Below are 25,870 nucleotides of genomic sequence, written 5' to 3'. Positions count from 1 at the left end.
TTTCCACTGAAGGCATCAAAACTATGACACCTGTGAAGTGAAAACCCTTTCAGGTGACTACCTCTTGAAGCTCATCGAGAGAATGCCAAGAGTGTGCAGAACAGTAATCAGAGCAAAGGGTGGCTATTTTGAAGAAACTAAAATATAAAACATGTTTTCAGTTATTTCACCTTTTTTTGTTAAGTACATAACTCCACATGTGTTCATTCACAGTTTCGATGCCTTCAGTGACAATCTACAATGTAAATAGTCATGGAAATAAAGAACATGCATTGAATGAGAAGGTGTGTCCAAACGTTTGGCCTGTACTATATATATATATATATATATATATATATATATATATATATATATATATATATATATATATATATATATATATATATATATATATATATATATATATATATATATATATATATATATATATATATATATATATATATATACATATATATATATATATATTATATACATGTATATATACATATATATATATATATATATATATGGGCACCCCTGCTATAAATTGATAGATATAAATAATTTCCAAGCGTAAAATGATTTCCATAGGTTTTTCTAATAACTTTACAGCACATCTTACAGACTGCTAAAAAAAAACATTTTGTCTTTGTTTACTTTATGAGCATCAATTTCTACCAAAGCGTGGTCAAGCGTGGTCACGGGCCAGCGCTGACCTTGTCTCGCTCCCTCTCCGCTGCACTATTATCAATCACACACACACGCTAGCCAAAGACACTCAGGTGTACACACTCCAATGTAGTCCTTCACTGGATAAAAAATAAAAATAAAAAAAAAAGTAAAAATGCAAGCCAGCTCCTCTCTTCCACACTATTGCTTTCCCAACCCTCCGTGTCTTAAGCTCACTTTTATTCATCATAAAATAATGAAAAATATAGATTCTACGCCGGAGAGTAGAGGAAAGACAAAAAGTGAATGTATAGACATAAAGTAAATAGAGCATGAAGTAGGGGAAATGTGGCTGAGCAGGGGAGGGGGGGGTAATAAAAAAAAAAAAAGACGGGGAAAAAGTGAGAGGAGAGATGAGGAGCGGTGCGTTGGCGTAGGCACAGAGCTTTGAGTTCCCAGGCAGAAGACAGCATGAGCTGCCTATTTGTCAGCATTGATCAAGCCATTAAGGGGCTGTGGAGGGAAGCATATTGGTTTTGGAGGCCAAAGGGGCACAGAGAGACAAATATAAAGCAAGACATGAGCGGGGGGGTTGGATGGGGGGGCATATCCCCGCCCACTTACCCCATGCATCCAAACGTCTGCCGGATGAATTAACCGTCGTCTTGTTCCCGGTTGTCTGTGCAGTTAATTTGACCAGGACCTGCGTCTGAATGGCTGGATTTACACGACAGGTCCAATTTAGAGCGTACATCTCTTTTATGAAAACCCTAAGATGTATTGTGGAGTGACTCCGATGTAATACTTTGTTGTTTGCATGCACCTGCACAACACTGTGAACTAAACTACCTGTGGTGAGAAATCAAGAGGTCTTAAACTTGTATAGAATCTTAATTAACGTTATATTAGAAATGGCAACAGCGGAGGATGAATGTCCAATAACAAGTAGTTGGAGAAAAAGAAGAAGCTTATCGACTAGGGACTACATAGGCGGACATGCGCAATTTTTCAGGACTTATGCAGATCCCAAATACAGATCAGCGGGTACCTAGAAGGTAAGAAAAGTTGCTTTCGCATAATATTGCGAAACAAAACGCCAGATAATGTGTATTCCCTTATACACACACCATAATAATACTCGTATGTTGAAGCACAGTACAATCCATCAAGCGGTGCGGCTTCGTAGCTTACCAAAGTCGTACTAAAACATGTTGATAGATTTTTGAGCGCCGTGTGCAATGTTCTATATTTTCAATGGAACATATAAAATGCTGGTGTCGTTTACTTGAGTCATAGTGCAGTCTACACATATCTCTTATGTGTGACTGCCATCGACTGGTCACACCTATCATTTCAATGTGTACCAAATAAAATAGCTTCGAGGTCGGTAAGCACAACCAGAATTATTCCGTACGTTAGGCGCACCGGGTTATTAGGCACACTGTCGAGTTTTGAGAAAATGAAAGGATTTTAAGTGCGCCTTATAGTCCGAAAAATAAGGTAAGTAAACGCAGTCTCTTTTTTTTTTTTTCATTTTATTTTTATTGACATCCAGCATCAGACATTCCTATCCATTACATCATATTCACATAAATCATATATCTATTGTCTTCCCTAAATGTCAAAATATTTTTGTTTATACCCCACCCATACCACCCACCTCACCCCCCAAAAAAAGAAAGAAAAAACAAAAAAAAACAAAAAACAAAGTAATATCTACAAATGCATCGATTAAATGAACAAAGAAAAAAAAAATACATTCATAATAAATTATCAGAAATAAAATAAAATATAAACAGATACATATATATATATATATATATATATATATATATATATATATATATATATATATATATATATATATATATATATATATATATATATATATATATATATATATATATATATATACACACACACATACACACATTAATACAGTATATATATATATATATATACATATATATACATACATACATATACACATATAGGGAGTAATCCCTTTTTTTTTTTTTGCAGTACAATCACTAATTCGAAAAATTAAAGTCAGGCTTGACTTTAATTTTTCGAATTAGTAAACACAGTCTCAAAGAAATATAACCAGCGGAGGCACTTTGTCAGAATAATTGTATCTAAGTTATCACAAAACTTTGTGTTTCAATGAGCTGTCTTTGATCTTACCAAACAAAAGGCTTGTAAAACTCCCCTGTGTAGGATGGGGAGCGACATGAGGGTGTCGGTTTCTTTGATGTATTGTAATCCACAAGAAGATTTTGTCTTGACCTGAGATCTACAAAGCGGAGAGGAAGCAGGGCCTGACCCCCCTCCAGGCACCTTTTCTTTGAACTGTTTTGTGACGGAGGGGCAACGGCTGTTTACGACCTTTTCTTTGAACCGACCTTTTCTTTGAACTGTTTTGTAACCAAAGGCGGCGGCTGTTTACGACCCCCATCCCTTTAGAAACAGCTGTTGCCATGTAATCAGGGAAAGTCCAAATAAAAGAGGAGGCGTACAATCTTTCGTCAGAGCGTGGTTAGACACTGTAAAAGGGTACAGGTGTACGCGCTCTCCTCACTGAGCCAAATGTAATTCTGTCTCTGTTTGATTCCTTGATTCTTTGTCTGTTTAATAGGTGTCATCAGTGTTTGAACCTGACACACTTCCTCATGAAACATCCACATATCAATGTCCGGCCCCTGAGCCCTTAGGTCGAATAGCCTTGGTGTATTGGATACTGCGATGCTAACACACTGTACCTGCTAGCTTCATGGTACAGACACACTTTCACTTGGTTTTGGTTGGAGTGTGTGCGAGAGGATGGGCGGTGTGATTGCTTTGGCCCAAAGGGGAAAGGCAGGCTGCCTCTTCGCCCAGCCTCTGATGAATTCATATAATTAACTCAGCCTTGATCTGTTGGCTAATCCTGCACTCGGTAATAAGGGATTAAGATGTCACCTAAGCCACCTGCTGTTATTGAGCCCCCAGATTTTTTGTGCTGGTGTGAGGCGGGGAGGGAGCGTGGACTTCTATTCCTGTGTAAAGTTGTTTGCTACTAATAAAATGAAGCGACTTTAGCTGCTGCCATAAGCAAATGTGCGCTGAGCAATGACTCAATAGTTGGCCCAGAAGTTGCAGCAGACTTGCACTCGGGGAAAAAAAGAAAAAAGAAAGTCCTGGTCAGAGTCAGTAAAAATGGACAAGAAAGTAGGACATGCTGGAAGGTGTGGGAGTTAGGAGAATCTTTCTTCCTCACTCTTGCGTTGACCTCTTTGGACCGACTGGAGGAAGGAAAAAAAAAATAAAAAAGGGAAAAGAAAGAAGTGCCAATTGGTTGGCGGACTGCCGGGCCAGCCCGCCTCGTCTGCCTGCCGGGCACTGCCACTCTGTTGCCTAGCAACCCCCAAGTGTACTTTTGGGGTGTCTAATGACTCTTGTTGCGGCAGTGGGCTCAGGGCCACTAATGAAGCCTCGATTGTTGCCGTTTAAAAGTGCTACAAGTTGACTGATCACCGTACAGAGATGTTGGGACTCGGGGCTCTCCTTAACCTCTTAGGCAAGACAAATTGTGACACTGGCATATTTAAAGCACACACACACACACACACACACACTGCTTACAATGTTACAACTGACCTATATTATGCCTGATGCATGGCTGTTGCATGCAACGCGACCTTTACGCAAGACTCGCTGGGAAACATCGATATCCACACAGAAATAGACTGTTCCAACCTCTGAACTCGGATGTAACTAAAACATCTGGACGATCTAAATGCCAAGCATAACTTGTGGGAATGGTGCATTGTGGGATATGTTAAGTTACGGCAGAAAGTTGCAGTCCGAGAGCACAGTGCCAGAGAAAGGCGGAGTACGTTGTTGAGTTGTGACTGTTGTCCTTGGAGTGGACTTATTTTTTTTCAGCTCCACTGGCCTTGTTGGGGGTTTCCGCTTAAAAATAGTACCACGTTTGTAGTTGGTAGAATCTGTAAGCACAACCTATGACGGTTTTGATCTACGCTAAAAAAACTTTAAAAAATATATTTTTGGGCTCCAAAGTGCGTCACATAGCAACTTTTTTATCGGCCCACAGCACAATCGTTAACATTCTAATATAGCAGGTATGCCGCTCAAAGTAAAATATTTTGTTTCATATTTGTTAGCATGGTAACGTTAGTATTCTAACTTCTTTTTTTTTAGCAAATTTTGTAGGTATACACCTCAGTCATATGTTGGTACTTGATGGATGTTTTTTTTTTGATGGATGTTAACATTAGCAGGCCAGCATTTTAAACAAGTAACACCCCTAAGAGTAATGTATTTTAGTACTTGATGCAGGTTTCAGTTGGCATTTTAGCATGCTAACATTAGCATACCAGCTCTTTAACTAATTTAGTAGGTAATCAGTATCATATACATTTGGTATTTCACTAATGCTAACTGTAAGCATGTTGTTGTTAGCATGTTAGCATACTACTGATAGCATGCTAGCTCGTTTTATTTTAGCTCATTTTGCTCATATTTTCCGTTACTTGACTCTATATGGCCAGCTTTAGCTCTTCAGCATTTACAAAAAATGTGTACCAAATTGTATTTTCTAATTCTTTGAAAGAAAATATATATATTGCACTGGTTTAGACGGTCAAAACTACCAAAATGGCCCTTGATTTGTCAGTCTGTGGCCCTCAGTGGAAACATTTTGGCACCCCTGGGGTAGGTTGTACGTATTAGTTATATAGATATGCTTAGGTGTACATTTTGGATACAGTTTGCTCCCTTGTCAAATAATTATCACCCATTTTTTAAAATCTGTCATCAAAATGTTTGATTGTGGAGAAGTTCTCAGATTGCAAATTGAACCACAACCCACCCTCTCCAAAAGTATCATAATGTATCTTTGTAAATTGCTTAAATATATATCTTAATATCACTGCAATTTTTTTTTTCCAGACACGGTTCACAATAAACTTCATAAACCTTATGAATTCACTCGGTCACGACATTAGCTACACCTGCATATTCTCCGATTGATTCATAGAGTGCATAAAACCAGCTGTTTTAGCAGTATTTATGTTACTGCATGTCATATGTCAGTGTTACTATTCATATACAAATGAAAATAATCCCTTTTTTTAAGCTGGGAGTTTGACTTAATGTCTATAAAAAAGGCATCACTTCGCAAAACACCACAAACAGAGGCATCCAAACTTCCGTGCAAGCTCACGCTAACATATATGAACCTTATCATTTGACGCTATGGCATTGTTTGACACGAGTACCAAACCATGTAACAACACCCATCCATCCATTTTCTACCGCTTGTCCCTATCCCAGCTGCATTCGGGTGGTAGGCGGGGTACACCCTGGACAAGTCTCAACCTCATCACAGGGCCAACACAGATGGACAGACAACATTCACACTCACGATCACACACTAGGGCCAATTTTTTAGTGTTTCCAATCAACCTATCACCAGGAGCATGTCTTTGGAGGTGGGAGGAAGCCGAAGTATCCCGGAGGGAACCCACGCAGTCATGGGGAGAACATGCAAACTCCACACAGAAAGACCCCAGGCTCGGTATCGAACCCAGTACCTTTGTATTTATAAGTCAAAAATGATTAACTTCTTTATAGTTCCTCTTCAGTGGCAGAAAAAATGCCACTGAATGTATAGGAGACACGGTAACAAACAATGGAGGAGAAGAAAGGTCTCCTGTATTTACTGGCTACGCAAGGGTAACACATGTTATTCAAGAGGAGACTACGGGCGCCCTGTGATTGACTGGCAACCAATTGCATCCTGCCCAAAATCAAAGGGGTAATAGTTAAAGTTCAAGTTAAAGTCCCAACGATCTCCACAAACACACTGGGTGTGGTGAAATGTATCCTCTGCATTTGACCCATGTTCACCCCCTGGGAGGTGAGGAGAGCAGTGAGCAGCAGCGGTGGCCACACTTGGGAATCATTTGGTGATTTAACCCCCAATTCTAACCGTTGATGCTGACTGCCAAGCAGGGAGGCAATGGGTATCATTTTTCGTAAGCTTTGGTATGACTCGGCCGGGGTTTGAACTCACGACCTCCCAGTCTCAGGGCGGACTCCCTAACCACAAGGCCACTAAACTGGTGGCCAACGTTAGTAAGCTCTCTTTTTTTTTTTAGCTAATTTTGTAGGTATACACCTCAGTATACCAACTCAAACATGACCCTAAACAGGTATGCAATAGAAAAAACAAAGTACCGTATTTCCTTGAATTGCCGCCAGGTATATAGTATGTGCCTGCCTAGAATTACTGCGGGGTCAAACTCGTTTCGCAAAATAATTAGCGCATGCTTAGCATTACCGCCGGCTCTGGATTAATGCCGGGTCAAACTCGTTTCGCAAAATATTATTTTTATTAGCGCATGTCTAGAATTTCCGCCGGGTCAAACTCGTTTCGCAAATAATTAGCATATGCCTAGAACTTCCGCCGGGTCAAACTCGTCACGTCACGAGTGACACTTCACCTGTCATCATTTTCAAAATGGAGGAGGCTGATTTCAATACCGGTAATTTAAAATCGCATAAAGGGAAGAAGATTAAGAGCTATTCAGTAGGATTTAAGGTCCAAGCCATTGAATATGCTAAAAAGAACAGTAAGCAGCTATGTTTTATTAATATACCGTATCTGCGTGTGTCAAATATGAGTCATTAAATGACTCCCGCCTCCTGGTGGTAGAGGGCGCTAGTGATCCTTCTTGCGACTACTCGCCTGCAGAAGAAGTGACAACAAGCAGCAACAGCTTTAGCAGCGATCGTTTATTTTTTCCTCTCGCTTGCACTTTTAACATGGAGGATTACATATCTAAAATAAAACAGTTTTCTAAATTGGAATTTCAATCGAAACAGGAGGTAATAATTAAAGGAATATCTCCATCGAGACAGAGATACTTTTAAAACTGAAGAAAGATAAGGAAGACTCCTATAAACAAGTTATCGATGCTTTTGGTCAGAAGAAGCTGCGCATGGACTTCATTTATAAGTAAAAGGTAAGACCATAATAACGTTTGTTTTATTAAATGTGCTTTTCATGATGGTATCCTTACATCACACTTAAATTTATAAGCGCAGGCCTAAATTTACCGCATGCCTTTGGTAAGCGCCGGAGTGAGAAGAGGTTTTAAATTAATAACCGCCCCGGCGCCAATTCAAGGAAAAACGGTAATCAATAAATGAGACTAAGGGCAGTAAAAAAAACAGGCCAGTACAGCAAAGTGGATACTGCGGAGTAGTGTCCACAGCGGCAGCCTCAAATGTGGCAGATGTTACTCTGAAGGAACAGCAAGAGGCAAAGTAAAACAACACTCAAACTGTCTATGAAGAATATATAGCTGCGGTTTGCGGAATTTGTCAGCAGGCGTTTGCAAAGAGCCTTCACACCCTTAACTATGTGACGTGTGCATCAGCATTGTTTCGGTGTCGCAGCATATTTTGCGGGGGTGTCACCGCGTATACGCTTGTCTATACATGTCCACCACATCCGCCTCTATATTTAGCTGCGGTCCAGGCTCATGTCACAGCTGCTGTCAGAGCGCTGCACCGCCTGAGGGGGCCAAACAACACCCACCGCGCCGCCCCGATGCTGGGTGATCCGAGTGGGCAGCGCCTTGCGTCGGTCACATGCTGGACCTGTCCGCATGGCCGAGTTCAGACAGACGGGTCCGGGTCCTGACAAATGCGAGGGAATATGACACATGGCCTGGATAAGCGAGGGGGGCTTACTTTAAGTGCTTTTCTGCTTCTGCAGCTGAACTCTCGGGAGTGACTCCAGATGAAATACAAGACATGCAAGCAAAAGAAGCAGCAAAGGGAGTTTTTAAAGAGTGTTTCTGAAGTTCGCATTGACACGTTCAACTCAGGAAACGACTCTTCAAATGCTACTTATTGATTATGTATAAGCCAACCAGTTGGGAAGGCAAGGGCAGGTTGGTGCCTGGCTGACCGGAGCGGCGCCAAATTGGTTATGGGCATGGTTGTATTTGTTTCACGCGTGCTTAACGAGTTAGAGGTGGTAGATTCACGTGTTATTTCAAGATGTCTGAAAAGGAGCAGAACGAATCAGACCTTATCCAATCCTACCCGTTCCAATGTCTAAGAAATTACTAATACAGTAGAACATTGATTTAAAAACTAAATCGGGTCTTGAATAAAGTTAAAGTTAAAAGTTAAAGTACCATAAATAGTCAAGCACACACTAGGTGTGGTGAAATTACCCTCCGCATTTGACCCATCACCCTTGTTCCACCCCCTGGGAGGTGAGGGGAGCAGTGAGCAGCAGCGGTGGCCGCGCTCGGGGATCATTTTGATGATTTAACCCCCAATTCCAACCCTTGATGCTGAGTGCCAAGCAGGGATATAATGGGTCCCATTTTTATAGTCTTTGGTATGACTCGCCCGGGGTTTGAACCTACGACCTACCGATGTCAGGGCGGACACTCTAACCACAAGGCCACTGAACAAGGGTTCGTACATAAAAAAGTTTGCATAATGAAGCACATTTCTCCATGAGAAACAATGCAAACATTAGTAATGGACTCCAGCATCTACAAAAGTCCACATTTTAGTAAAAGTTTGTACACTTTGAAAAAAATATAACGTGCTATAGAGTAATATATGTTATCAAACAAACATAACACGGGGGTGATGGATTGAATTATTTTTTGCTGAAATTTTTGTTTCTGGTTATCGTATTTTATATTGATATTATCTTGATTTTGTATGTACTTTATGTCATATTTTATTAAATATGGTACTTTTTCGTCACTTAGAATATTGTTTGTCTTTGGTACACTAATGTATATATTGTAGGCCTATGGCTCTTTATTTTATTTTTGCAAAAAAAAAAAAATATATATATATATATTGTTATATTGCTCTTTTTTATCTTTGGTACGAACTAGGGCTGCAACTAACGATGAATTTGATAATCGATCAATCTGTCGATTATTACTTTGATTAATCGATTAATAATCGGATAAAAGAGACAAACTACATTTCTATCCTATCCAGTATTTTATTGAAAAAAAACAGCATACTGGCACCATACTTATTTTGATTATTGTTTCTCAGCTTTTTATAAATGTTGCAGTTTATAAATAAAGGTTTATTAAAAAAAAATAAAAAAAATAAAAATAAAAATAAAAAAAACCTCTGCGCATGCGCATAGCATAGATCCAATTAATTACTAAATTAATCGGCAACTATTTTAATAATCGATTTTAATCGATTTAATCGATTAGTTGTTGCAGCCCTAGTATGAACATTATTATGTAAACTCCAAGTTATTTTATTTTTTTTATTTTTTTGTTGCTATTTTTGTATTACAAAATGTTATTATTGATCATGTTTTACTGCATTGTAATCTTCTGTTTTGTGATTGTGTGATGTTTGTGGCCTTGACCCCAGGAAGAATGGTCTCCACTGCGGTGTAGACTAATGGGGGTCCTTAATAAACTAAACTAAACAAAACGTTCTATTTAATAACAAAGTAGAAACAACAACCACTAGCTGAACTGTTGACACGCACACCCACTATCACTAGCCCTGTGGTGCACTTACTTTGAAATCACAAAACTCCAAACTTTAACAGCCAGGTTGCTACAATGATTAAGCGTCAATCCATCCATTTTTTTCTACCGCTAGTCTCTCTCTGGGTCACGGGGGGCTGGAGCCAACCCAGCTGCACGAATAAGAATAACATCCACTTTACTTTTCCAGTTAATTGTCTTGGTGTGCCTTTTTAGGGTTTAATTGATTAGTAGCACAGTAGCTAACGACAGCACTGCTGTGTTGGCTCAATGAGCATGGGATATCGATTAGCCTGTCCAAAATGGATGTGCTGCCGGGCACAAAATGACTGCGCTGCGAGACACACAATGGGACTCATTGAATGGGTGGATTAAACATTTGTATACAGACAAGGTTCGTACACCAAAATGTATTTTTATTCGATCTGTGGCTCATAAACGTTTGTACAAGAGGGTTTTGTAAACTGAGGTTTCACTGTAATTGTCTATCAAAATTGTTTCTAACTGGGAGAGCAAAGAATAGAGAATGTGTAGCAAAAGATAGATTGTCCAGTGATGAAATAAAAACAAAGACATTTTTTTTTTTACATTTTAAATAAAAAAATAAGTAGATAAATGTTAATTACTTCAATATTAGGGTTGTACGGTATACCGGTATACGTATTGTACCGCGATACTAATGAATCATATTTGGTACTATACCGCCTCTAAAACTTGATGATCCTGTAATTACTTGGTATCAGATTGATACCTAAATATGTGGTATCATCCAAAACTAATGTAAAGCATCCAAACAACAGAATAATACGCAATTATTACATTTTAACAGAAGTGTAGACAGAACATGTTAAAAGAGAAAGTAAGCAGATATTAACAGTGTCATGTCTGTGTGATCATGTTTTGTTTTAGTCATGTTCGGGTTTGTTTTTGGACTCTTTGTGCACTTTTGTTTGTTTTGTCACCATAGCAACCCATTAGTTTTCACCTGTCATGTCATGCACCTGTTTCACGTTTTGAGTCACGCACCTGTTTTCACTAATCATGTCACTATTATTTAAACCCATTGTTGCCAGGAAGTCAGCCTGGCGACATCACACTCTCTACACACCCTTATGATCCATCCTGCTCTTTTTCATGCCCTTTTCTCGTCCAAGTAAGTTTTCTTTATTCATGCCATAGTTTGCAAGTTTTGTTTTATGTCCATAGTTCTGCCTTTGTGCGAGTTTTTTGTTTATTCCTTTTTTGAGTGTTAAAATTAAATATGTATTCATCTTCACGCCATGTTCGGTCCAAATCATTTGCACCACGGGATAACAAACCACGCCTAAGTCCAAGTCTTGACAAACAGTAAATGAACAAGTAGACTAATCATTTATTTTCTACCACTTGTCCTTAATAAGGTTGACAAAATAATAGAATGATAAATGACACAATATGTTACTGCATACGTCAGCAGACTAATTAGGAATTTTTGTTTGTTTACTTACTACTAAAAGACAAGTTGTCTCATATGTTCATTATTTTATTTAAGGACAAACTTGCAATAACAAACATATGTTTAGTGTACTGTAAGATTGATTGTTAAAATAGAGCCAATAATGCAGTTTTTTGTGGTGCCCTTTATTTAGAAAAGTATCGAAAAGTACAGAAAAGTTTCGAAATACATTTTGGTACCGATACCAAAATGTTGGTATCGGGACAACACTATTCAATATATTCAAAAATAAAGAACAAACTGAACAATGACTAAGCTATGCTTTATTATATAACAATGAACACCTAATCTGTTAACATGAAATAATAATAAACAAGTGAAATCCAGATAATTATATCAAAAAGTGTTTTTTTCAGACGACGGCAAGGGAAAAACGTATTGTTGAGGGGGGGCCAGAGATGAGTAGGATATAGCTGGTGACTGGGAGTCTGGAGCCAGAAGGGGCACAGGAAGAATGAGGGCCAGCCAGAAAGGACCTCTGCCTGAAGGTCTGGGAGTGGCTCTGATGTAATGGCATTAATCTCCAAGTGCCATCTGACACCCAGTGTGACTCCGTCATTGAAAAGTGCTAATTCTGCTCAACTGTGGGCAATCTCTAGAGGCGGCCTTGTGGATTAATTAAACCCACTGCTTGGAGTTTTTGTGTTTAGCTAACAAAGCACTCACGACACACCAGAAACACCTATAAGGTGATCAATTAAAAATGCCTCCGTTGTTTCTACACTAACCTCCCTCTTCCTTCCTTTCCCTCCAGATGAACCGGCCCATCCAGGTGAAGCCAGCAGACAGCGAAGGACGGGGAGGTAAATAACCTTACAGACACACACGCAGACACAATCCTTAATATTCTACTCTCACTTAAGACGCACTGGGAGTTCAGCGGTGCAGGCACTAATATAGGTCACTTGCTTCTATTGACTTTCCATCTGCGCCAGTAAAAAAAAAGGGGGCTGTCGCGGTTCACAGTCACTGTGGGCAGGTCAAAGACGAAATAGAGGAAAACATGGCGAAAAAAGGTTGAGTACATCTCGAAACCTTGAACCTCCGACCGGAGGCTTCAGGAAACACGCATTCACTTAGTGGTAAGTCTGATAGACAAGCCCTGAGCTACACCACAATATGTTACTTTACTTCTGTTATTGAATTAATACGCTTATAGTATCCAGCAGGGTCTTTTCAACTAAGGGACAACCATCTTACTTTTTTGAAGTCATCACTAACACCAAAATCAATCATTCTTCAATCAAAGTTCATTTCTTCCGCCCTTAATCACAAGTGCCTCGAAAGGCTCCCCTGATCTGAACCCACATCCGGGCAAGGAAAAAATTCCAACAACACAAAATGGGAAAAATAAAAAAAAAACATGGGAAGGGTCCGCAGATGCGAAGACTGCCCTCCTGGGTGACCGGCTACAATGGATGCCAACATGATAGACTACTGCACATAATGCACACAATTACTGCCACGCCTTACATCCTAAAAGACATTCTAACCAATTTTCCAAAGTTTATTTTCTGGAGTTTTCCGCTGTCTTTTTTTCAGTTTTCTCCTTATTATGTAACTGTAGGTTTAAAAACATTTTTCCCAGTGCTTGAAGTTCTCAGTTGTTCCTCTGGGAAGGCGCACGCCAAACTTTGAGCACCACTACAATGGAGTATGCTTTTATCATACACTTTTACACTAAACTACTGAAAACATACACTACCGTTCAAAAGTTTGGGGTCACCCAAACAATTTTGTGGAATAGCCTTCAATTCTAAGAACAAGAATAGACTGTCGAGTTTCAGATGAAAGTTCTCTTTTTCTGGCCATTTTGAGCGTTTAATTGACCCCACAAATGTGATGCTCCAGAAACTCAATCTGCTCAAAGGAAGGTCAGTTTTGTAGCTTCTGTAACGAGCTAAACTGTTTTCAGATGTGTGAACATGATTGCACAAGGGTTTTCTAATCATCAATTAGCCTTCTGAGCCAATGAGCAGGGGCGCCGACGGATTCTAGTGGCCCATGATGGAGGGGGGCCCATTAAAATGCATAATTGTGTGTAAAATAGCATCAAAAAATGTTGCCGCTGTGTTGGGGGCCCTGTAAAGATTCTTTTCATGGGGCCCAAAATCCCTAGCGGCGCCCCTGCCAATGAGCAAACACATTGTACCATCAGAACACTGGAGTGATAGTTGCTGGAAATGGGCCTCTATACACCTATGTAGATATTGCACCAAAAACCAGACATTTGCAGCTAGAATAGTCATTTACCACATTAGCAATGTATAGCGTGTATTTCTTTAAAGTTAACACTAGTTTAAAGTTATCTTCATTGAAAAGTACAGTGCTTTTCCTTCAAAAATAAGGACATTTCAATGTGACCCCAAACTTTTGAACGGTAGTGTATAAAAAATAAAAAATAAACTATACTAAAAATTATTATGCACCACACACATTAAAAGAGTCACAATGTATAGTCATAGATAGAGATGGGTACTTTTCACATTTGAACTGATACGGTACCAATTACCTGGGAATCGATACGGGTAACCAACAGTACCAATTTTTGGTACTTTTGTGTGTGTTAGACTTAGACTTAGACAAACTTTATTGATCCACAAGGGAAATTGTTCCACACAGTACCGTATTTTTCGGACTATAAGTCGCAATTTTTTTCATAGTTTGGCCGGGGGTGCGACTTATACTCAGGAGCGACTTATGTGTGAAATTATTAACACATTACCGTAAAATATCAAATAATTTTATTTAGCTCTTTAACGTAAGAGACTAGACGTATAGGATTTCATCGGATTTAGCGATTAGGAGTGACAGATTGTTTGGTAAACGTATAGCATGTTCTATATGTTATAGTTATTTGAATGACTCTTACCACAATATGTTACGTTAACATACCAGGCACGTTCTCAGTTGGTTATTTATGCGTCATATAAAGTACACATATTCAGCCTGTTGTTCACTATTCTTTATTTATTTTAAATTGCCTTTCAAATGTCTATTCTTGGTGTTGGGTTTTATCAAATAAATGTCCCCAAAAAATGCGACTTATACGCCAGTGCGACTTATATGTTTTTTTCCTTCTTTATTGTGCATTTTCGGCCGGTGCGACTTATACTCCAGAGCGACTTATAGTACGAAAAATACGGTAGCTCAGTTACAAAGAATGGAAAGGATAATGCAGGTATAAAGTAGACAAAAAAATTACCATAGTAGCAATATAAAATATAACATATATGTAATATTTACATATTATATATATATATATATATATATATATATATATATATATATATATATATATATAACAATTAAAGTTTATTATGTATATTATATATAGTAAACGTTAATTGTTTATTAATAAATGTTTTTTTTCATGTAACATTTAAAATGAGCTGATTATAATAACTGTGCTGTCCAGTGGTTATATCTTGTTTTTTTATTACATTTCTAAGTCGCATTTGCAAGTATTATAGACTTTGCATTTAGTTGCTATTCCAAGATGTTTGATGACACTACGGTGGGTTGCCTAGCTAGGAAGCAGTCTTTGCCATTAACCTGAATGTGCCTGTCTAGTCTCATTTTAAGCCCTTCAAATTATTTATACTGGAAGCATTGTACTTATTACAGACTTGCAGCTTCACTGGAACATGCATCTTAGCTGAAGTTTTCATTACCAAATGTGGTGGTGTTAAAATTACCATGTAAAATTGCTAATGCTAATCAGTCGCATTCATACGGCATAGCCAATGTAAACTAGCATCAAGCTAGCGCATTTTTAAAAAGCGGGGCCTTACTGTGCGTTCAAGCGCCTAATTCTTGCTTCCCTGGCGTTGAAAATCGTAACATTACCGAAAGACAGGTTGTCTGAATGCTCAGAGTTTCCTTGCCATGTGTTGCCAACAGAATGGGGTAAAAGGGAGTTTTCAGTAGTTTAGAGTAAAAAGTCTATGACCAAAACAATACTTTTCTACATCGCAGGTATGGCTGCCCACAACAGGGTACTTGTAACTACAAAATCATATGAATATATAATCAGCACATAATATGTTTTACAAAACTGCCCCTTTCATATGCATATTACCATTCGAGTGCCAATAAAATTAGAGAAACAATTCAATGCGATCATAAGTCAGGCTGAGATATTGGGGTTTAGCTATTGTAGAATTATACTCAAAAAGGGTTTCAATGATGCTTGGAATAGAGAGAAATTCAAAGCTTGTTTGCATTAGTGATGTGACATTCCCGAACGAGTCAAGACTTTTAAACGGCTACTTTAAGTGAATGTTGAGAACCGATTCCCATTCGGGAGTCATTTGTTTGCGAGCCGACTTTATAGAAACATTTTTCACACACCACTTTATTAAGCAATATTAGCGGCTGAAACACAGTAGTTCAGCAGGTAGGGTAGTACAGTTTTGCAGTCACCTTTTTTATAATGATTGTTTTTATTGTACTTGTATTTACAGCACCTGTATATGTATCATAAACATATACGCACTTGAGTCTGATATGTATAATTTTTCTGTATTGTTAAAATATGAAAAATTAGCTCAACTTAATGCAGTGTTTTTATTGTGCCACCAGCAAAATAGTCATCTCATTATAAAATCATGATGCTATGGTATACTTGCCAACCCTCCCGGTTTTACCGGGAGACTCCCGGTATTCAGCGCCTCTCCCGATAACCTCCCGGCAGAAATTTTCTCCCGACAAACTCCCGGTATTCAGCCACGCCCCCTCCAGCTCAATGCGGACCTGAGTGGGGACAGCCTGTTCTCACGTCCGCTTTCCCACAATATAAACAGTTTGCCTGCCCAAGGACGTCATAACATCTACGGCTTTTAGAGATTAGAGTGCACAACTGCGCACACAACAAGGAGACGAAGCAGAAGAACGAGGAAGTTACAGATATGGCGACGCCGTCGACGAGCAAGATGAAGAAATACGCTTGCAAGTTCCAAAACGAATGGAAACAAGAATTTCAGTTCATCCAGGACAGTTCGAAGGGGAAGGGGTATGTTTATGTTGCCTGTACATTTTGTAGAAAGACTTCTCCATTGAACACGGTGGCCGAAATGATATACTCAGTCATAAACGGAGAAGTTAAACAGGACAATACTGCCATCTACTGGATAGCCTCCGGAACACTGAAATTCAAGAATTGTTTTTATTTATATGTATAATAAATAAATAAAAAATAAAAATAAATAAATAAATAAATAAATAAATATATATATATATATATATATATATATATATATATATATATATATATATATATATATATATATATATATATATATATATATATATATATATATATATATATATATATATATATATACAGTATATATATGAAACACTTGAGTTGGTGAATTCTAGCTGTAAATATACTGCCCTATTAACCACGCCCTTAACCACGCCCCCCGCCCCGCCCCACCCCCGACCATGCCCCCCACCCCCCACCTCCGGGTATCGGAGGTCTCAAGGTTGGCAAGTATGTGCTATGGTACCATCTTGTTTAATTTATATACAGTACAAACACAAGCCAAAGTAAATAATAATATTTCAGAATAATTTCCACAAGGTATATATTGTTAGAATATGTACATTTTAATTATTCTGATATTCGGATCTTATAGCTGCAACCTGTGCTAGTGATAGTTTTCCTGATATTTGAGTTACTTAACAAAACATAACAAGCCGCTCTTTTGAACCCCTCAAAATCCGGCTGCTTTCAAAGACCGTTAAACCCATCTCGAGTTTGCAATATTTTTAAAACTGCTAAAAACATTCCTAACTTGCCATACGGGCATAAAAACCTGCTGCAAAAACGTGCCTCTCTCCTACTTCTCTAGTATTCATACAGAAACAAACCTACCATTTAAAGCTCTGTTCAAAGTTAAAACCGTGGCCTCCCCCCAATATATAAAACATGCTTTCAAATTATCCTTAATCTCTTGCAGCATGCTTGTATTGACTGACTACCATCACTGAGCTTAACGCTGGTTCAGCCGGTTAAAAATGTGTTGAACAGAGGCCATTTGGATGGGTGAGTCTGATGAGACACCACATTTGTGATTTATACGGCCAATAAGATGGTCAATTTCCACACACACATACCCCCAAAGTAGGTCTTATTTTCGTCATGTTGACACTTTAATTAATGGACATCTAAAAACAGGCAAAGTCTGACCGACATGGCTTGTGTAAGAGCCAATTGGCATTCTCACCAAGATAAATTAGATCTCTGGGCTTAAGAGGGGAGGATGGATGGGTCCCAATATCAATTACTACCCACTTTTTTTTTTAACCAAGAGGCTACTGAGATGAACAGGCAGTGTGAATGAAATGCAAACGGCTCTTAGGCTGGCAGGGCCGTCGCCCGTCTGTTAGATGAAGTTTCTATATGGGGGGACAGGCCGGGATTGAAATAAGACCGGCAGACAGGCCCCAGCAGAGATATTGAGCTTTAATGGCAACAGGAAGTCGGCCGCCCGGCAAGGGAAGTAAACCACGGTCGCAGCTGACAATGAAATGAGATTTACTATGAAGCCATGTGGTTAAAGGGAAATAGACGGAACCGGCTAAGGCTGACTAAGAAAGAGAGAAGCACCGGCACACGATTCATTTATGGAAGGACCAGTCAGCTACTATTCCCGGAGGATTGTCAAAGCTGGAGAAGCAAGAGGGGACATTTGTACCTTCAGTATGGAGTCACATTCATCACTCGCAAGACATCGGCAATTACCCATCACGGAAGGTGTGAAGAGGTCCTGGGTTTCTCATCGACACAGGCATTATTCCATTTAGAGGGGTCTGGAAGACCCTCTTTTGTGGAGGCTCTCCCTTAGAGACGGTTCACACGTCGCTGGGGACATGCCGATGCCACAAAACGGCAATGGCTATGTCCCAGTTCATGATTTTATAAACCCGGAAGGCTTTGCCCAAGGCCCCTCAGATGAGGACCCTAAAACACACAATCTTTACTGAGAAAAATGGTTCAAAATTAGCTCAAAGCATTCCTTCATTCCCATTGTTAGCTACATAAAAGGGAATACATTTTCACACTGCTCTATATTCATCATTAAACACAACACTGTGTTACTGCAACTTCCCTCATGTGTGGTTTATTACCAGTCATTCTGTTTTTGTTTTTTTTCTAGTGTGCAAGGTGGTTGTTGTTTAGAACTGGTGGAAGGAACAGTTGTCATTTTTACACTACACATCCAAACGAAAGTTATCTGCCAGCAACCATGTACTGAACCAACTAGGCAGTGAGGGGACAAATTACCATAATGTATCCTTAGCTGTAAAACATCCAATAATGTTACATCCGCTCAAAACTAGAGATGTCCGATAATAACGGACTGCCGATATTATCGGCCGATAAATGGTTTAAATATATTGGAAATTATCGGTATCGGTTTCTAAATTATCGGTATCAGTTTCAAAAAGTAATATTTATGACTTTTTAAAATGCCGCTGTGTACACGGACGTAGGGAGAAGTACAGAGCGTCAATAAACCTTAAAGACACTGCCTTTGCGTGCCGGCCCAGTCACATAATATCTACGGCTTTTCACACATACAAGTGAATGCAAGCATACTTGGTCAACAGCCATACAGGTCACACTGAGGGCGTATAAACAACTTTAACACTGTTACAAATATGTGCCACACTGTGAACCCACACCAAACAAGAATGACGAACACATTTCGGGAGAACATCCGCACATACCCAGAACCCCTTGCAGCACTAACTCTTCCGGGACGCTACAATATACACCACCCGCTACCCCCTACAACCCCCCCCCACACCACCACCACCACCTCTGCCTCTTTATGCTCTCTCAGGGAGAGCATGTCCCAAATTCCAAGCTGCTGTTTTGAGGCATGTTAAAAAAAATAATGCACTTTGTCGGGACGGTGTGGCGAAGTTGGTAGAGTGGCTGTGCCAGCAATCGGAGTGTTGCTGGTTACTGGGGTTCAATTCCCACCTTCTACCTTCCTAGTCACGTCCGTTGTGTCCTTGGGCAAGACACTTCACCCTTTGCCTCTGATGGCTGCTGGTTAGCGCCTTGCATGGCAGCTCCCGCCATCAGTGTGTGAATGTGTGTGTGAATGGGTAAATGTGGAAATACTGTCAAAGCGCTTTGAGTACCTTGAAGGTAGAAAAGCGCTATACAAGTACAACCCATTTATCATTTATTTATTTGTGACTTCAATAATAAATATGGCAGTGCCATTTTGGCACTTTTTCCCATAACTTCAGTTGATTTATTTTGGAAAACCTTGTTGCATTGTTTAATGCATCCAGCAGGGCATCACAACAAAATTAGGCATAATAATGTGTTAATTCCACGACTGTATATATCGGTATTGTTTGCTATCGGTATCGGTAATTAAGAGTTGGACAATATCGGAATATCGGATGTCGCCAAAAAAGCCATTATCGGACATCCCTACTCAAAACCATTATTTTAAAACCAAGGGCAAAGGGCTAAAACAAGGGGTAACACAAACGGGATAAAAGCATTATTGTGCGTTTGCACTTGGCTGATATAAATAATGCACAATATTGGGTCTTACTTGTATATACTATAATATAGTGTGGTAACCATCTTTATTATGCGCCATCTATTATGCAAAAACAACTTTTCTAACCTATTGGTATACCTGTTTTTTTGTGTATTTGGGACCTACATAAGTCCCAAAAATGTGAAATCAAACCATGGAGGCATGGTGGAGATATTTATAAAATAAACTTTCATTCCTTCCTTCATACTTCCCCCAAACGAGCCGTTGAGAATTTGCTCCGTTTGGGACGTTTTTACCACAGGACATAAGTACTAAAATGTTACCCAAAGAGGTTTGCGCGAGTCTGCAACTGTAGTCCGACCTTGTAGTCAATAAAATCCTTCTTTTTATCTGTCCCGCTGTTGTGGGGCAAACTGTTGTTGCTGTTGCTATTTCTAATACAAAGTATTGAATAGTTCAAACGTATTATCTGTCAGTAGTAATGTTGTACGGTATACCGGTACTGGTATAGTATTGCGGTACTATTGAATCAAACACGGTAATATACTCTGTTTGAAAGTACCGATTCCCGCGTCGTCATTTATATTATGTTTATAAACTCAGGAAATACATCCCTGGATATATGAGGACTTTGAATATGACCAATGTATGAGCCTTGGTATCGGATTGATACCCAAGTGTGTGGTGTCATCCAAAACTAATGTAAAGTATCAAACAACAGAAGAATAAGTGATTATTACAATTTAACAGAAGTGTAGATAGAACATGTTAAAAGAGAAAGTAAGCAGATATTAACAGTAAATGAACAAGTGGATTAGTAATCAATTTTTACAGCTTGTCCCTCATAATTTTGACAAAATAGAATGAAAAATTACACAATTTTTTACTGCATATGTCAGCAGACAAATTAGAAACCTTTGTTTGTTTACTTACTACTAAAAGACAAGTTGTCTTCTATGTTCACTATTTTATTTAAGGACAACATTGTTCTTCGATTGCAATACATTTAAAGTTAAAGTACACTTCAAGCACCACTGATAGTCACAAACACACTAAGTGTGGTGAAATTACTCTCTGCATTTGACCCATCCCCCTTGTTCCACCCCCTGGGAGGTGAGGGGAGCAGTGAGCAGTAGCTGTGGCTGTGCTTGGGAATCAATAATAATAAGGATAATAAATAAATAATAATAAATAATAAGCAGCATAGGTGGCCCCGCTCGGGAATCAAATAATATTAAATATAATAATAATAATAATAAATCAATAAATAATAATACATAATAATAAGAAACATATGTTTATCATACTGTGAGATTTTGTTGTTAAAATAAAGCCAATCATGCCGTTTTTGTGTGGTCTCCCTAATTTAGAAAAGTACCGAAAAGTATCGAAAAACATTTTGGTACCGTTACCGCTACTAAAATATTGGTATCGGGACAACACTAGTCAGTACACTCTATAAGGAAAAGGGAGAAGAGGCTGTCGATTTGGAAGCACGTAAATAAGACCTCCAACAAAACAGTCAGAAAGTGGCTTGAAAACGGTCTGTAAAACATAATTTTACATTTTATGTAGACCCCAAGGAAGTGTTTTGAATGTAGATAAAAATCATTATATGACAACTTTAAGTTAAAATACGTAAATACGCAACACCAACATGGAAAAGGCAGCCATTTAGCATTGGGAAAAAAAGATGATTTTCAAAAGGTGGCCTGAAGCTACTTAAAGGCCAACTGAAACCCACTACTACCGACCACGCAGTCTGATAGTTTATATATCAATGATGAAATCTTAACATTGCAACACATGCCAATACGGCCGGGTTAACTTACAAAGTGCAATTTTAAATTTCCCGCAAAACTTCCGGTTGAAAACGTCTATGTATGATGACGTTTGCGCGTGACTTCAATGGTTGAAACGGAAGTATTCAGACACATTGTATCTCAATACAAACAGCTCTGTTTTCATCGCAAAATTCCACAGTATTCTGGAGATCTGTGTTGGTGAATCATTTGCAATTTGTTTAATGAACAATGGAGACTGCAAAGAAGAAAGCTGTAGGTGGGATCGGTGTATTAGCGGCTGGCTGCAGCAACACAACCAGGAGGACTTTGACTTGGATAGCAGACGCGCTATCCGACGCTAGCCGCCGACCGCATCGATGATCGGGTGAAGTCCTTCGTCGCGCCGTCGATTGCTGGAACGCAGGTGAGCACGGGTGTTGATGAGCAGATGAGGGCTGGCGTAGGTGGAGCGATAATGTTTTTATCATAGCTCTGACGAGGTCTCGTAGCTAAGTTAGCTTCAATGACGTCGTTAGCAACAGCATTGCTAGGCTTCGACAGGCGGCACAGCATTAACCGTGTAGTTACAGGTCCAGTGTTTGGTTCGGTGTCTCCTGATAGTAGTATTGTTGATCTGCTGTCTATCCTTCCAGTCAGGGGCTTATTTATTTTGTTTCTATCTGCATTTAAGCACGGTGCTATCACGTTAGCTCCGTAGCTAAAGTGCTTCACCGATGTATTGTCGTGGAGATAAAAGTCACTGTGAATGTCCATTTCGCGTTCTCAACTCTCATTTTCAAGAGGATATAGTATCCGAGGTGGTTTAAAATACAAATCCGTGATCCACAATAAAAAAAGGAGAGTGTGGAATCCAATGAGCCCTTGTACCTAAGTTACGGTCAGAGTGAAAAAAGATACGTCCTGCACTGCACTCTAGTCCTTCACTCTCACGTTCCTCATCCACGAATCTTTCATCCTCGCTCAAATTAATGGGGTAATCGTCGCTTTCTCGGTCCGAATCGCTCTCGCTGCTGGTGTAAACAATGGGGAAATGTGAGGAGCCTTCCAACCTGCGACGTCACGCTACTTCCGGTACAGGCAAGGCTTTTTTTTATCAGCGACCAAAAGTTGCGAACTTTATCGTCGAAGTTCTCTACTAAATCCTTTCAGCAAAAATATGGCAATATCGCGAAATGATCAAGTATGACAAATAGAATGGATCTGCTATCCCCGTTTAAATAAAAAAAAATCATTTCAGTAGGCCTTTAAGTTTGGTCCTCCCTAATGTGCACCTCCTAAATCGGAAATGAGTCATATCTCATTTTGTTTCAAATGGACCTAATCCACATCACCTCCACTTGCTCTGCCCAATTCTAGCTGTCTTAACTCCCACTCACAGATACCGAGACACGAATGAAGCATGGGACCTCTACTCCTTCGCTCCGTTGACAGTGCACGGCCAGACGAGCTATACGTCTCTATTCAAAAGGCCAGGGCAATTTGCTTCACTCCAAAATGGACCCGGAATGAGAAAAAGTAAACTCTCTCTCTCCCTCTATCGGGTTTCTCCATTCTGTGTCTCATTGGTACGGCGATGCGAGGAGGAGAAAGATGAAGCGGGGCGATAGCGAGGCGTACCAGGCTCCGTGGAGGAATTTGAGAGATAGAGGGTGGAATGAGGGAAAGGGGCAGCGACAACAAGGATGAAAAAGTTAACGGAGAGTGATAGAGGCAGCTGAGTGAATCTCAGTAGTAAATCATTTGAGAGGCGCCGCCCCTCCCCCCCATCTATATCGCCTCCTCTCCTCGCTTAGGGAATCCTCTCCCCCTGACCTTGTCTGTGAAGAAAAGATGGGGGCCAGATTATCTATGATTGGAGATGGCCATTATCTAAACACAATCTCTGAGCGGGGTCCCGCTTCGCTCACCAAAACTGTGAGTTTGGGAGACGGCGTTGATGAGAAGACTCATGATGGGTCAGCCCGCATCAGCGTCTACTTATATTAACTCCGATAAGCTTCTAAAAAGGTCCATCAACATGGACCTCTTCTGCCTGTGCCAATCGCTATACTTTTGCCTACATTTTATGGACCATTGGTAATCCAGTCATGTGACTGAATACCTTTGTGGTGCATCCTTTTAGAAAACCTGCTAGCCTGAATGCAATATACCAACCCCAAAATCAGTGAAGTTGGCACGTTGTGCAAATCGTAAATAAAAACAGAATACAACGATTTGCCAATCCTTTTCAACCTATATTCAATTGAATATACTGCAAAGATAAGATACTTAACGTTTGAACTGGAAAACTTTATTTTTTTTTGCAAATATTAGCTAATTTGGAATTTGATGTTTTAAAAAAAAGCTGGCACAAGTGGCAAAAAAGACTGAGAAAGTTGAGGAATGCTCATCAAACACTTATTTGGAACATCCCACAGGTGAGCAGACTGATTGGGAACAGGTGGGTGCCATGATTGGGTATAAAAGCAGTTTCCATGAAATGCTCAGTTATTCACAAACAATGGTGGGGCGAGGGTCACCACTTTGTGAACAAATGTGTGAGCAAATTGTCGAAAATTAAAAAAAAGACATTTCTCAAAAAGCTATTGCAAGGAATTTAGGGATTTCACCATCTAAGGTCTGTAATATCCTGAAAAGGTTCAGAGAATCTGGAAAAATCACTGCACGTAACATTGAATGCCCGTGACCTTGGATCCCTCAGGTGGTACTGCATCAAAAACCGACATCAGTGTGTAAAAGATATCACCACATGAGCTCAGGAACACTTCAGAAAACCACTGTCAGTAACTACAGTTTGTCGCTACATCTGTAAGTGCAAGTTAAAACTCTACTATGCAAAGCGAAAGCCATTTATCAACAACACCCAAAAACGCCGCCGGTTCTGTGGTCTGACGAGTCCACACTTCAAATAGTTTTTTGGAACTGAGTTTACTGAGTGTTGTTAAAAGAAAAGGCAATGTAACACAGTGGTAATAATTCAACCACACAAACAGAAAACATTACCATTAGCTGGTCGTTACAGCATGAATTGACATATATATAGCCTATTATTTGTGCACTATTGACAAGTGATATACAGAAAACTTGACCACCTAAAAAAGACTTTGATCACGGAAAACCGCCCTACCAAAACCGGATGTAAACCAAATGCACACCATTGCCTGGTGCACTGTCAGCATGTCTGTGATGTGAATGTGATTTTTATATATATTGCAAACATACTCGCAGACAGCCATCTACAAGATGTGTAAATTTTAGTATGACATCATGCTCTTTTCAGCCTCTTTAGTCAGGGACATCGAGGGACATAAATAGAGTCTCTAAACATGAGTACATTCTATAACAACACTATAAATAAAGCCAGTGGTTTTTAATCTTAAAAAAAAATTCATTAAAAGTCTGTAAACACTTGAAAAAATAAGTACTCAGCAACAATTGAACAACAAAAAGCAGCAACAATTGGAAAGTATGGCAAAACGATAAAAAAAAGTTAATACTAATGAATAAAACAAATTTGTTTTAATTGTATGTATACATTTTGAGCATTTTCTAAGAAAATCCAAATTATGCAAATTACTCAATGACGTCATCGTGACCATGCCCCTAACCACGCCCCTACCGCCCCAGGTTTCTTGGTAGTTTAGGGGAAACCCTGCTTCCTCTTAAATAAGGTGGCTCCTTATAAACAGACATGCTGGAGATTTTCTGTGTTTTAATAAAACAATGAATATTTGGATATCCACCTTGTTTACTAATTCTCCATACTTTGGCTCTAGTCAATGCCTATAAAACGGCGGAAGCATGTCCGTGTTG

General features: G+C 39.4%; 1 protein-coding gene across 6 annotated transcripts in view; it reads left to right on the top strand.

Moving 5' to 3' along the window:
* celf6 (CUGBP Elav-like family member 6) overlaps positions 1 to 25,870 on the top strand; it is a 439,773-nt gene that overhangs the window by 240,965 nt on the left and 172,938 nt on the right. For all 6 annotated transcript variants that reach the window (XM_062023932.1, XM_062023933.1, XM_062023931.1 and 3 more), the window contains exon 3: positions 12,467 to 12,515. In XM_062023932.1, coding sequence (XP_061879916.1) covers positions 12,467 to 12,515 — 49 coding nt within the window. The remainder of the gene's footprint in view (positions 1 to 12,466; positions 12,516 to 25,870) is intronic.

The sequence above is a fragment of the Entelurus aequoreus genome, linkage group LG02, assembly GCF_033978785.1.
Source record: "Entelurus aequoreus isolate RoL-2023_Sb linkage group LG02, RoL_Eaeq_v1.1, whole genome shotgun sequence".
NCBI classification, from domain to species: domain Eukaryota; kingdom Metazoa; phylum Chordata; class Actinopteri; order Syngnathiformes; family Syngnathidae; genus Entelurus; species Entelurus aequoreus.
This window is presented reverse-complemented; position numbering and strand designations above follow the sequence as displayed.